Genomic DNA, 15,012 nt, shown 5'->3' on the forward strand with positions numbered 1-15,012 from the left:
GATGATTTCTCTTCCTCCAATCGTCTTGATCGTAACTCTGAGGTAACTTCTTACTTGCTTTTCTAAATTTCAGGTTTTCCTCCTTGATTATCATGTGATGGAGACTTATTTCCCCAAAATAATAATAATATCCGGATTATTTGGTGACTGAAATGATATTAAATTTGTTTTACATGGGTTTTCTTTGTCTTTTTTAAAAAATTATTTACTGATGAATTAGATTATGTACTTCTATTAAGTTTTTCTTATAATTTTGGCTGATTTTGGCTAAATTATAAATTTGAGAGATTTGAGATTTTGAATTTCTGATTTACATAAACATAGAGTTGCAAGTTGTTTATTGCAATTAAAGTTGAAATCGGAATTATAATTGGAGTTCTAGCCTGAATTATGACTATTTCTTGCTTAATTGTGTATTCATGGTGCTCTTTGCTTCATTAAAGAGCTTATGTGTTTATTATTTCCCAAAATCATCTGGAATTTTATGTTGATGCCAGAATGTTAAGAATACAAAATATGGACAGAATTGAAAAAAGATTGATGAACTCTTTCTGTTTTCTCATTTGTGCTGTTATATTAACCATTATGATTGTCCTCTATAAATGTCTTATATCTTTGCATTTATTTATATGTTCTATTTCAATGCTACATCTCTTCTGAGACCAGGACCCTTTATCATTAATTTGGCTTGCATGTTGCATACCTTGTTCTAACACCGTACGAATGGTGTTTCCTACTCAAGATCGAGAAGCTTCTGGTCTAGTAATGTTGGCAAGTCCAAGAAGCAAAAGGGCTTCAGTGTTGTGCACTATTGATTAGTGTTGTGTTCTACTCAATTTATATCATAATCATTTTCAGATAACTCTAGCTGAAAAGCATTTCCTCATAAAATGTAGTTTGTAGAATAAAATTAGGACACCGACTTATAAAAAAGATGTTAGAGCATTGAAGGCGCGACAATGTATGTATTCAAGGTCTACTACTCTTAAGGCTAGTAGGTACTTTGAAATTATCCTAGCCTAAATCTTCTTGTGTCATATGCTATTCTAAATATTTCCCTTTATATTTTGTTTCATTCAAGTGGTTTTGTCCAAATAAGGTTTCATTTTCAGGGTATAGCTGCTTGGAAGGCAGGAGCCACTACTTTCAAGATGGAGGTCTTAATCATACTTAGGCTCTGTACTGGAACAGTAAGGTAAAATATTTGCACCTTTTATGGAGGTCAACCATTCATTATATTGTATAATTTTTTAACTCCAAAGAGGTTTTATTAATTGTAATTGGTTGGTAGGTGAATAGTGATTTTTTTGTACCTAAGCATTTCGTTGCTAGTGGGTCTTGACACCTATTTCCCTGCCAAATGGTTTTAACATAATGAATATACTAGTGTTGAAATACATAGCTTGTGATGTAGCCATTTCTTACCGAAAAAACTGCACTGCATTTGGATCATTATCAGCAATTTTTCAAATGTTTGATTAAATAGTTAATAAGTTTTCTAGGCTTAGAGGCCCGACATGGGTATGATTTTTTCTCAATTTTTTGTCATCGTTAATTGGCTATATACATTGGGCCTAGTCTAATTCTACATGATTGTGAGATTGTGCACATCGATCGCGTGGGTTGCTATTGGCTTTAAACTTGTTTCAATTCATCTGATATGCTACTGTCTGGGAATGTCGAAAGTAATTTTTTTGCAGTTTAACCTTGCATTGTCATGAGCTGTTAAAATCTGAAGTCGTATGCCATGATGATGGCCTTTAACTATGATTTAATCAAATATTTTGCTCCTGTACTCTGCAGGATCAGGGGGAAACTCAAGAGGATGAAAGTGCTAGCTTCAAACACGAAATAAATTGTTCGTGTTGCTTCTAGTTAAGCTGTTCAATCCCAGTTTGTGGACACGAAAATAGTCTTAAAACACCAAAAAAAACAACACTTAGATCAAGGGTTGCAAGGGGGAGATTCAACGCAAAGAAAAATCCAATTAGGAATGGATTTGGATATGATGTAGATGACACAACAACAGATTGGAACACCTGTCGACCAACATCAAGATAGAGTAGCATAACAATCTAAGAGGAAAGTCTATATCAGACTTCCAAACTGAGATTAGGCAAGACTACTACATAAAAAAAAAATACACCAGTATATCATTTCACAGTAAGGAAGGGGAGGAGGTTGAGATTAGAAATGGTGTCCAAACTTAGATAGGGTAGAGTAAGGCAATGGTGTTATGCTGTTGTTACTGATGTCAGTTGCTTATACTGTTGTTTGTTGCTGCTACTACTGTCTGCTGCTGCTATTTTCTACGACTACCAATGTTTGCTGCTACTGCTGTCATCTGGTATTAATGGCTGCTGGTACTGGTTAGCTGTTGTTTTCGCTAGCTAGCTGCGGCTATGTGCTATTATTACTATTGTTTGTTGCATCCGCGCTGATTGTATGTTTGTATAGAAATTGGAGGTCTAAAGAGACTTAAGTTCACTTCTTTTCATTTTGATTATTAGATTGTTTAGCCAATAAAAAAAATTGGTGTTTATGGATGTTTTTTTTTGTAAGAAGTATGAAATAAATTATTTCAATTCAAATTATTTTATTTTATATGTTAATTTCACATTCCTTGTTATACATATTAATATTATTTTTATATTTCAATAATAATAATAATAATAATAATAATAATAATAAATGTTACCTATTAACTAATAAGGTGCTACATTAGTTTGCAAAAAGTGATACATAATGTCAAGTAAAGTGCTACTAATTGTTAAAAGATGATTGAAAAATGTTACCTAATAACCGACAAAGTGTTACATTAGTTCTAAAAAGTGTTACACAATGTCGATTAAAGTGATACCATATGATTAAAAAATGTTACTAAGGATAAATATGTGTTACATAAGAAATAAAAGGTAACACTTTAAAAATGATACTAATAATATAAAAAGTGTTACATAAGAGGGTTTATAGTACCACTTTTGAAAGTGTTACCATACGTTACCCAAAGTGTTACATAACACCTTAGGTAACATGGGCGGAAGTATCACCCAATAAAGTGTTACCTATTGTCTATAGTAACATTTTTACCACTTTATGTAACACTTATTGGGTGTTACTTGAGGCTAGTTTTGTACTAGTGCACGTGTCACTGAGGACCCCACTTAACGGAAATTTTGGATGGAATCCGTTAAGTGGTGGTAACACCAATTTTTTGTTAGTTTGTGTGGTGTTAAAATCAAATTTTTTTTTTTGGAGGTGTTAAAAACCATTTTCGGGTTTTTGTGTGGTGTTAAAATCTAAAATATCCTAAAATTTATGATATTAAACTTAACTAATTTATGGTTTAGAACATGTGAGTACTAAATTAAAACATTTGATTTAATTTAGAACACCTAAGGAAAAGTTTAGAAATCAGATTTAAAATTTAGAACATACGAGTAAAAATTTAGAACATACGAGTAAAAATTTAGAACATAAAAAGTATTCTCACATAAGAAAAATTCTCACATAACAAGGCACTGTTTAAAACTTTTCATGTGCCAAGCAGTTGGCATTTCCTTCGGTTATATTTTAGTTTGCTATATATATGCTTCTTGTAACTTGATGAAAAGAAAGAAGAATGAATCAGTAAAAAGGCAAGCTAGTCATAGCCTTTATATTTTTTCCTCTTATTCTAATATCAAGCAGTAACATTATTTCTTCTTCCCAACAAATCTATGTTACTCAAAAGGATGGGACTTGCAAGATATATTTACTCACACACTTTATAGAGTGATATAAGTATTATTATGTAGCATCTTAATATTTATACTGAGTACCATAAAATAAGTTCTACACAATTAATACAAGTTATCTGTATAACGTACCAAGCAAAGCTTGACTTGGTCTAGTGGAAAAGCCGAAAAGTCTTAAGTCTTTGGAGTTGGAGACTCCCTTACCCTTACCCTTACACCCTTCCTCCCATTCTCAAAGTGCTTATTCGCTAACTCAGATATGAGGATCTCTGAGTTGTTCCAGCCTGATTGCGTAGGGTTCTTCTTATCAACCAACCAAACGTTATCTGTAATTCTATACCATGTGACGTCGGACAAGTGTGTACTACTACATAATAGAACATTTTCTCTATAGCTAGCTCTTACATACTTCTTTTTCTTCTCCCTAATTTATAACTCCATTGGTTTACTTCATTTTAATGGCAGCCTCAAAACCCACAGACACAAAATCTCAAGTGCAATCGGAAGATGAGTTCAAACAAGGTGAAATCGCCCTTCAAAAAGATCAATTGTGGTTTGGTTATCCATTACACTTTTATCAAGGATTTTGGTGCCTAAATATGATTTCAGATATCACAATCTCTTTTCAAACCAACTTTCAAGCTCAAGATACTGATGTTATTTTAGCTAGCCTACCAAAAACAGGTACAACATGGTTAAAATCTCTCCTTTTTAGCATTGTTAATCGAAAAAAATATAGTGATGTTTCTCAACACCCTTTGCACTCTATAACTCCTCATGAACTTATCGACCATCTTGAGTTTGAAGTATACAAAAATTGCCATGGGAATGATCTACCAGACCTAACTAAAATTCCATTACCTCGACTCTTTGCTACCCACATGCCGTATTTACCATTGCCTGAATCAATTAAAACATCAAAATGTCGAATTATTTATGTTTGTCGAAACCCTTTAGACAATTTTGTTTCTTCATGTCATTTTTGGCCTAAACTTGATCTAAATAAAGGCATGAAATTAGATGTGAACATAATGGAGGAACATTTAGACAAGTATTGTAAGGGGATATTCCCATTTGGGCCTTATGAAGATCACTTGTTAGGGTATTGGAAGGAGAGCATGAAAAACTCAAACAAGGTGTTGTTCTTGGAATACGAAGGGTTAAAGAAAGAACCAAAAGATCATTTGAAAAGGTTGGCTGAGTTCGTGGGTTGTCCGTTTTCGAAAGAGGAGGAGAAAGGCAATGTCATAGACGAGATAATAGAGTTATGTAGTATTAAAAGTTTGAAAGAAATGGAGATAAATAAAAGAGGCAAGTATTATGAATGGTTTGAGAATAAGGCCTTGTTTAGGAAAGGAGAGGTTGGAGATTGGTCCAATTATTTGACTCCTTCAATGGCTAAGCGTATTGAAGAAATGCAAGAGAGGCTTAAGGAGGCTGGTTTTTCTTTTACATACTATAATCATTTGAAAGCGAAGGATAGCTCATTTGGTTAAAGTTTTCTCCCGATGCCTAAGAATGTTGACTGGTGTTTGTTTTACATTCTATAATAAATTGAAAGCGAAGGATGGTTCATTTGGTTAAAGTTTTCCTCCTAGTGCCAAAGAATACTGAGATCAAGGTCGTCCAAGTGGGTAAATAATTATGAGTTTTTGAATGTAAAATAAAACTTGTGTAGTAAGTAACAAGGATTTGAGCCAAATAAAGAGGTGTCTAAATAGAAATTTCCATTCATTGTTTCTCGTTTTTAGTGTATTTGTATTGTTGTTCTAAATATAATAGCGTCTGCCCTTCTAGGCTTTCTATTTTTACGGCATTGAAGTTTATTGTACTGTTATTGTTTTCTAATGTTGCTTTTGTTTGTAATTTTGCATTATTTTCAATGTATATATCAATGTTTATTGGTATGTACTAGTAGTCTAGTATTATTATGTGTTCACTATAATAAGAAGAATAATTTTGCAACAAATTTTTTGCGACAAAGATTTTTTTTTCTATATATAAAATTAGCAACAAAAATATTTTGGTCATTACCAAAGCCTATAATATGTATCATAATACTTCATATCATATACATACTTATTAGTATTGACGGTTTGGTTTGGCCGCCAATGATAGTGTTAGTTATTTTGGGACAGAGGGGTACGGGGTAAAATGGCAATATAACTATATAAGGGCATGTTCTCATACGTTGAAATTCAGTTCAGTTTAGCTCCTAATTTCCTTCTCTTATAAAATATTCATTTCAGTTCAGTTCAGTTCAGTTTAGCTCAGTTCAGCTGAGTTCAGTCACGAGAATAGGCCCTAAGGTAAAGTCAAATCCATGCATGTGAAGGATTATTTACCAAATTCGGGTCTCAAGTGCAAACATGATTTGATGCATAATGCCGTCTTTGTCATAGAAATAACGGGGCCTAAGTTCTTAATAATAGCACTGAATTATTTTTGAGGGAAAAAAAATAATAGCACTGAATTTTAATAATGCCCAGTCTTTATCATAAATGTAATAAATTTAGGGGTCATTTGGTTAAGATAGGGTAAACGGAATGGAATCAAGAAAGGGATTGAGGGGGAAAGGGATTGAGGGGGAAAGGAAATGATACCCTTTGATGTAATATGTTGTTTGGGTTACATAATCAATAAGTTACGGATCTTCCACCACCTTCTCCAAAAACTTCTCCCTCATATTAATGGAGCACCACCCACTCCATCCCGACTGTCGCTTTTGGATCCCTTCCATTGTCACTGTCACCTTCACGCCGTTGTCTCTCTTAGGCCCCACAACCGAAATTTTCTCTCTCATCTAATTCTAGGTTTTAAAGGTCAAATTCACCCTTAAAACTCTAGATCTGGAGTTTTTATTGGTGTATTTGACCATCTATAGCCATATTTGATGATAGAAAAAGGTAATTTTTTCACTTATATTATTTTAATTTTAAAATTAGTAGTAATTGGGAGGTTGTATGTGGTTTTTTTCTGGTGGTGGTGGGGCTTCGGGGTGGTTGTGGTGGTTTTGATTAATGGTTGTGGTGGTATCATGGTAATTTCAAAGTGGTTTCGTGGAGCGGTGGAGTTTTAGGGGCGTTTGAAGGTGGGGTCGTCGGTGGTGGTGACGGCTACGGTGGGGACGGTTCACGGTTGGCAGTGGGAGGTTGTTGGTAGACCAAGTCAGGTGGTGAAAGTTGGTTATGGTTGTTGGGTGTAGAGGATTTTGGGGTAATGGATGATTCCCTTGGAGGGGGTGGGGAATGATGATGGAAGAAAATTGGGTAATCAAAGGGGAAAGGGAATGATTAAATTAGACAAACAAACAACATTAAAGGGAATCATGGTAGTTGATTCCCATTCCGTTTCTTAAAACCCCCCAACCAAACGCCCCCTTAAGAGTTTAATAATTAAGTCTACATCAATTGAGATTTGAGAGTGTATTATCCCCTGTGAAGGATCTATCATCCTCATTCCTCAGGTCTCAAGTGGAATAATAATGGCAAATTTCAGGTGTGCAAAATGACATGTAATAATTGTATGGGTTTTCCACTCGTGAAAAATGTTGATGTAATATTAAAAAACACCAAAAAAAATTTTAAAAGTTGCTTTTTACTATCTACCGTCAAGATAATCATTAAATCTAAAAGTTTGAAGCGTAAAACATGTTCTTCACAAGTTTAGGGGGGCATTTTGATTCCTTGGATCCAATTTGAGATCAAAATTGACAAAAAAAAATGATTGAAAACACCTCTTTTGCGTGTTTTACGCAAATAGAGGTGTTTTAAGTGGGAAAAAAGAGCCATTTATGATCAATTTTTGTCAATTCTGACCTTAAATTGGAATCTAAAGGCAAAAATGCTTCCAAACCCCCTAAATACCTCGTGTTTGGCACGAAAATCAAATCATTTTAAAAAAAATTATGTTAGGTTTACCGTTTTTTTGACAGTAGGTAGTAAAAACCTTTTTTTTTTTTTTTTTTTTTTTTTTTTTTTTGTGGTAAACTAAAACTTCAAACAATACCGGTTTGTTATATGTGTGGCCATAAAATGCTTACAAAAACCCACATTCTTTACACTTAGGTCAATAACGACTTTTGGATTTATTTGTTTCCTCCGTTATTTTACAAGTGAATAACTTTTTACTTTATTTACAAGATAATAAATTAGATTGTTTAACGTGTGTGGTTTTTTTAAAAAAAAAAAAAAATTCTTGGTCAATAAATATATATATATATATATATATATATATATATATATATATATATATATATATATATATATATATATATATATATATATATATATCATTGTCAATTTACTCATTTTAGTGTATGTATTTAAGATATTTTTTCTTCAAATTTGTATATATGATGTTGAAGTTTGTAGTAGAGATATTATATACTTCTTATATCTCTTGATATCTTGAATAATAATAGATGATATCATAATTTTCAAATTTTCAAGATATATATTACAACTCTAATAGTCTGATCATAGTTTTATTACTTTTCCATTTGGAAAGTAAATAGCTTTGTTGTCCACATATTTTGCGTGAATGAAGAAGACATGGGGGTGATAAGTGTCTGTGAGGTAATGATGTTGGGTTTGCTTAACCTCATTCATCCAAGTAATTATAAGAAAAATGAAAATAGAGATTGTTCAAACGAAGTATTATTTACGAGATGATAACAACAATATGATAGATGCTTGAAAAAAAAAAAGACAAAGATGATCGAAAATGAATTTTGGAATGTTTTGTATTTCCATGTGGTTCCGATGAAGATCATATGCTTAGGTATCGGATTGAGAGCCTACAAAGTCCCAAAAAGGTTTTTTTATGTAATTGGAATACCAAACTCTCTCCAAAAGGAATTATTGGCATTCAAAAGGCTTTGGAATCTGATCCCACAAATGGATTCCTTCAAAAACTAGATGAGAAGCCCTCTCTGGACATCTCTTACCTGTATGCCCAGGAGGAAGCCATCTGGGCTATAAGATCCAGATTAAACTAGGCTACCTCAGGTTACAGAAACATCGGTTTCTTCCACACTTCCGTCATCATCAGAATGAGAAGAAACATGATTGAAAACATGAGAAATGATGTTGGTGAGCAAATCCTGCCACACCAACTCCATAGCCACATTAATATCTATTTCTCTCAACTTTTCTCTTTTGAAGCTAGTCACTTTGACTCTCAACCCTATGCATATGGGAATGAGATACAGATTTCCCAGCTCCCTTTCCTATATGAAACTCACTATGCTGTGTTCTGTTTGGGAATACTCAAGGCCCTTGGAATTAATGGTTTAGACCCCCTCTTCTTCCAGAAACATTGGGGTCTAATTTGGAAGGACATTTAGGATTTTTTTGAATCCTATCCTACTTCTCTAATCTTTGTGTCCCCCCCTGAAATCATCAGCCTCATTCCTAAAGTGGAGCATCATGAAACTATTAAGCAGTATAGGCCCATCAGCCTTTGTAGCACTGTTTACAAAATCATCTCCAAGATTCTGGTAAACAGAATTAAACCTCACCTCAACTCTCTGATCTCCTTAAATCAGAGCAGTTTTATTCCAAGAGGGTGTGAGAATAATTTTATTGCTGCTAGTGAGATCTTACACTCAATGAAGAGAAAATCTGGGAAAAGGATGATAGACTTTAATGGCCATTTATAAGGTCTTGTCTTTAATAAGCCTTCTGTTGATATGATTATGAGTGCAATATCTTCCCCATCCTTCCATGTGATAGTAAATGGCGAACCAACTCCTTCTTTTAATGCTACCAGGGGCATAAGGCAAGGGGACCCCCTCTCCACTTATATCTTCATCATATGCATGGAATATTTATCTTCCATGATTGCTGAAGCCTGTGATTCTGGAGATTGGATTCATTTCTCCTTTAGGAAAAATTCCTCAGCCATCTCTCATCTCATGTTTGCAAATGATTTAATCCTTTTTGGAGAAGCTTCTTGCCAAACCCTCAATTCTCTATCTCGCACCCTTAATGTTTTTTTTTCCCTTTGTGGCCAAAAAATGAATCCTTCTAAGAGTCAATTGTACTAATCTAAGAATTCCCAACCTTATATCATTAACTTCTTTTCTTCCTCCCTCCATATTCCTATCACAAATGCTTTGGACACTTAGGGCCTGTTCTCATTGACTGAACTCAGTTGAACTGAACTAAACTGAACTGAACTGAACTGAATTGAGCTGAACTGAACTGAACTGAATTGAGCTGAACTGAACTAAACTGAACTGAACTGAACTGAGCTGAACTGAACTAAACTGAACTGAACTGAGCTGAACTGAACTGAACTGAACTAAACTGAGCTGAACTGAATTGAACTGAACTGAAATGAATATTTTATAAGAGAAGGAAATTAGGAGCTGAGCTGAACTGAACTGAACTGAACTGAACTGAACTGACCTGAACTGAGCTGAGCTGAACTGAACTGAACTGAACTGAACTGAACTGAACTAAACTAAACTAAACTGAGCTGAACTGAACTGAACTAAACTAAACTGAACTGAACTGAACTAAACTAAACTAAACTGAGCTGAACTAAAATGAACTGAACTGAACTGAATTTCAACGTAAGAGAACAGACCCTTACTTAGGATTCCCTTTAACTGATAAAAGACCCTCACCTTCTCAAGTTGGCCACATTATCAGAAAAATGAAATTAAAACATGCTTCTTGGAAGGCCAGATGCCTTTCAAAGGATGGCAGGGCAATTCTCATAAAATCCACCCTTCTTTCAATTCCCAAATACTCTATAAATGTCATAAACCTTCCTGGGAAAGTTCAGTAGGAGATTGACCAAACTATAACAGGTTCTTCTAAGGAGTTGACCAAGATAGGAGGAAAGCTTCCCTCATAGCATGGACTTCTCTCTGCTGCCCTAATCCTTATGGTGGTCTTGACTTTAGAGAAACTATAACCTAAAATGACATTCTTCTTACCAAGCTATGCTGGAAGTTGCATAATGCTGACAATCTAACTGCCAAAATCATAAAAGAGAAATATTGCAAGAAAGATATTCTTGTAGCTTTCAAATTTGTCTCCCATATTTGGAAGGCTATGGGAAAAGGGTGGAATATTTACTCAAAATACACCCAATGGGTAGTTGGGAATGGTAATTCCTGCCTCTTCTGGTTTAACAACTGGACTGGCAAAGGCCCCCTTAGGGATCTCATTGCTGGCCATATTCCCCTCTATGAATTCTCCCTCAAAGTTAGTGCCATCATTAATGACAATGGGTGGAACTTACAAAACATTTCAATCCATCTCCCTCTTGGCATTATTTCCTGCATTGCCACCATTCCAATATTTCCTGACAAAAGTGACATGCCTTTTTGTTCACTTGGAAAAGGGAGCTTCTTTGATTCCTCCCAAGCCTATAATGACCTGTGGTTGGACTCTCACCATAGTAAAATAGATGCTTCAACATGGAAGCTCATTTGAGACTCAAATTGCCTTCCTGCCAACAAATTCTTTTTATGGCAGGTTTCTTGGGAAAGACTTCCCACATCTACTCTACTAAACTCTAGGCATGTGCCTATATCCTCTTCTTGTTGTTTCTGCCCTTCAGAAGTTGAATTCCTGCTCCATATCCTCAGAGATTTCCCTAAGGCCAAGGAATTGTGGGCTCTACTCTCAACCCCTCCTTCCTTCTTCTCTTCAAACAACTTCCTTCTTTGGCTCACTAACAACTTATGAAACTCCACAAATACTAATCCTTTCTACATTCCTTGGTCAGTTGTGTTTTCCCTGACCATCTGGAAACTCCATCATAGAAGAAATCTTGGATTTTTAACAAGAAGAATATTGCCCCTGCTGTTTGCCTACACCAAATCTCTTAGCTTACTCACCAATAGGCCTTCATCACCCCAAATCCAAGCACAAAACCCTGATCCTCCTTTAACAACTCCATACCTTTCTCTTCTAAGAAATTATATGTGGATGCTTCCTTTAGTGCCTCCTCACCCTATGCTGGTATTGCTTGCATCTGCATTGGTAGAAATAGCTTCAGGGTTGAGGGGATAGCCTGTCATTCCCCTACTCTTAACTCCCTCCAAGCTGAAACCAGTGACATTCTGGCTAGTGTGTATCTTATCCAAGCTAGGGGCTAGACTAGCACAACCATTTAGTCTGATTGCCAAATTAAAGAGTTGTCATTGGAATAAATTCCAAAGACACTCCCTTTGATGAAGCTACTTACCTATATATGAATTGCAGGGCCCTGCTACAACAATTGGAGGGTTATTGCAGACTGGTTCATGTTCCAAGGGAGGGGATCCAGATAGTAGATACTCAGGCCAAGGCAGCCAAAAGGATTCTAACTAGAACTGAACCCAAGGCAGCCAAGATGTAAATTGGTTAAGGAATTTTAATAGCCTAGTAGCGCAGCCTAATCTTTTGTCTAGAAATGAACCCAAGTTTAATGTGACTTTTGGCCCTATGTGGCATAACTGTAATTGGTGATGTATCCTATGAAAAACATTCACTTAGGATTGTACTATACTATACTTTTTATGCTTTTAATCTAATCTAGTCACTCCTTTTAACCAAAAAAAAGAAACTGAGGAACAAGTATCATAGATGATGAATTGATTGAACTATGAGCCAAGAAAGTTGCAATTTATTACACAGTACATTGGGGTACACCTTATTTTTACTAACCACAAAAAAAAAAAAAAAAAAAAAAAAAGAACACAACTTATGGGTGAACGGTGCACCCGAGTGTATATAACAAATTCCATTATTTATGGTATGATGAGTTTTACCTCGCATATATAAGTATATAAGGTACAATTATGCATGATTAATTGAAGAAGGGTTGTAGTACAAATAGTAGATTAATAAGATATTATTTTTTAATATCATAAGAAGATATATTTTGTTATTTAAAATTAGAGTGTTTCTATTTGCAATAAAGGTGTCTTATTTGTGGGCCAAAATATTCCATTGTTGCAGATAATAATCGGAGACAATTAATTTTATGTTATCTTTTAGTTATCTAAACGACATGGGATGTTTCCTTTAAATAATCTTTATTTTCATTAATGAATGAAGAAAGAGAAGTTTTGAATTATATTTAATAAATACGTATTAATTGTTTTAGCAAGAGAATTGCTGAGAAAGCATATAGTTTAGTTGGTATTTAGTCTTGGTAAGGTTGAATAGCTTCATATTCTTGATTTTCTTAAATATTCTGAAGATCCCAATAAATTATACATCACATTGGTGTGGCTGCTGTTTAACTAGGGAGTGGTTTAATCTTTGAAAGTTTCGTGAAATTTTGGTGAAATATAAGTTATAAAACTGCTTCAAAACGAATTTTTCACAATCGTATCAAAAAACTCAATTTCAAAGGTCAAATTGATCGGCTTTGTTCTCCTTCGTTTCTAAGCCTTTTGATGTGATTCTTTTTTTTTAACGGTTAATATTTAAATTTGAGATTTTTTCGAGGAAAATAACTATCAATCTGCGCTTTTTTTTATTTTTTGTAATTGATGAAAAATCGAACTGATTTGAATTGATGAAAAATCGAACTGATTTGAAACTATTGAGGAGAAATAGTAGAAAGTAATAAAATATAAAGAAAGTGGGTAGGTGGTAAACTAAAGTATGATAGTTTAGAGGAAAGAGAATGTAGAATAGTTGAAGGATCCACTAGGAGAGAAGAAATTAGTAAAATATTGTGAAAAGTTTCTAAAAGGGAAAAGTGGAGCAATTAATGAAATATAGAGGCCGGGAATAATAGGGAATCAATCAGTATTAGAAAACAGGAAAATAACGACGGACTAGTTCCAGCGGACACATTATTCCGTCGAAAAAGTCAAAATTTTCGACGAATTTTTATTCCATCGGAAATTTCCGACGAATTTTTATTCCATGAAAATTTCCGATGAATTCAACAATTTTGTTAGAAATCTATTGGAAATTTCCGACGGAATATAAATCTGTCGAAATATATGTACTTTTTCAACGGATTTTCCGTCAAAAAGTACCTTTTTTGACGGATTTTATTCCTTCGGAAATTTCCTACAAAAAATTTCCGACGGAATATAAATGAAAAAAAAATGCTTTTAAAAAAAAAAAAAACCCTAAGATTCATATCGATCTCTTTTCCGCCTCTTCTCTTTCTCTTTCCCCCTTCTCTTTCTTTTTCTACTCCTCCTTCTCTCTCTTCTTCTTTTGTCGTTCACTTTCTCTCTCCTCTTCTTCTTCTCGTTCTCCTTCTATCTCCTCTTATATTTCCTTTTCTTGTTTTCTTTCTCGCTTGTCTCTTCTCTCATCTTCCTTATCTTGTTTCCCCCTTCTTTCTAACTACCACCGCCAACACTAACCACTCATCGCCACAACAACACGATGTGAACAACAACACCAACACAAATATCAACATCATCGGTGCAACACGAAGGTTTAATTTTAAGGTCAAATTGGACCATGAAAACTCTAAATCTAGAGTTTTCATGTTCGAATTTGGCTTTGTCTCTTCTCTCATCTTCCTTATCTTGTTTCCCCCTTCTTTCTAACTACCACCGCCAACACTAACCACTCATCGCCACAACAACACGATGTGAACAACAACACCAACACAAATATCAACATCATCGGTGCAACACGAAGGTTTAATTTTAAGGTCAAATTGGACCATGAAAACTCTAGATCTAGAGTTTTCATGTTCGAATTTGGCCTTGTAAACCCAAATTTGAGGTTTTGTTTGGTCAAATTAAGCTATTTATCTCTTTTTTTTTTTGTTAATTTTGATTATATTTGTTCTTTTTTTGCTTTTCTTTTTAACAAAAAAAAAATTTATGGTGGTGGTTGACAGATTTGTGGTCGGATTTTTTTGATTTTTTTTTTGTCGGAATTTTTTTGATGTTTTGGTAAGGGTTCGGTCAGGTTTTGGTTTAGGTGGGTGGATCTAGGTTAGGGTTTAGGTTAGGTGAGTGTATCTAGGTTAGGGTTTGGGTTAGGTGGGTGGATCTCGGTTGATTGTGGGTTGTGGTGGTGGGTCGTTCTAAGTTAGGGGTTGTGGTGGGGATTTTCAGTGGTGGTGGGGTGAATTGCGGTGGTGACTCTTTGTAAATTAGGGCCTTAAGGGTTGTGGTGGGAAATTTCAGTGGTGGTGGTGTGAATTGCGATGGTAGTTAGGAAAGGAATTTCTAGGGAAGGGGATACATGTGGTGGCACCGTGGCGGGGTAAGCTCTTTTGTTGTTTTAAGCATTTTCCGACGGAATTTCCGTCAAAAAATTTTGGCAGAATACAGTCCGTCGAA

General features: G+C 34.7%; 1 protein-coding gene and 1 long non-coding RNA gene across 3 annotated transcripts in view; both read left to right on the forward strand.

The window, feature by feature from the left end:
• LOC110718193 overlaps positions 1-2,575 on the forward strand; it is a 4,191-nt gene extending 1,616 nt beyond the window's left edge. For both annotated transcript variants that reach the window (XR_002510850.1, XR_002510851.1), the window contains exons 2-4: positions 1-42; positions 1,113-1,195; positions 1,804-2,575. The exon at positions 1-42 is cut by the window's left edge and continues 57 nt beyond it. This is a non-coding gene — a long non-coding RNA (uncharacterized LOC110718193). The remainder of the gene's footprint in view (positions 43-1,112; positions 1,196-1,803) is intronic.
• Positions 2,576-3,605: 1,030 nt separating this feature from the next.
• LOC110718202 (cytosolic sulfotransferase 5-like) lies at positions 3,606-5,625 on the forward strand. Its single transcript, XM_021897013.1, has one exon. It carries the CDS (start codon positions 4,196-4,198, stop codon positions 5,231-5,233), a length of 1,038 nt encoding a protein of 345 aa, XP_021752705.1. The 5' UTR covers positions 3,606-4,195; the 3' UTR covers positions 5,234-5,625.
• The last annotated feature ends 9,387 nt before the right edge of the window (positions 5,626-15,012 follow it).

The sequence above is a fragment of the Chenopodium quinoa genome, unplaced genomic scaffold, assembly GCF_001683475.1.
Source record: "Chenopodium quinoa cultivar QQ74 unplaced genomic scaffold, ASM168347v1, whole genome shotgun sequence".
Taxonomy (NCBI): domain Eukaryota; kingdom Viridiplantae; phylum Streptophyta; class Magnoliopsida; order Caryophyllales; family Amaranthaceae; genus Chenopodium; species Chenopodium quinoa.

Bases quoted from the DNA above. Each gene is read 5' to 3' on its own strand.
- LOC110718202 (XM_021897013.1), top strand. From the start codon at position 4,196: ATGGCAGCCTCAAAACCCACAGACACAAAATCTCAAGTGCAATCGGAA.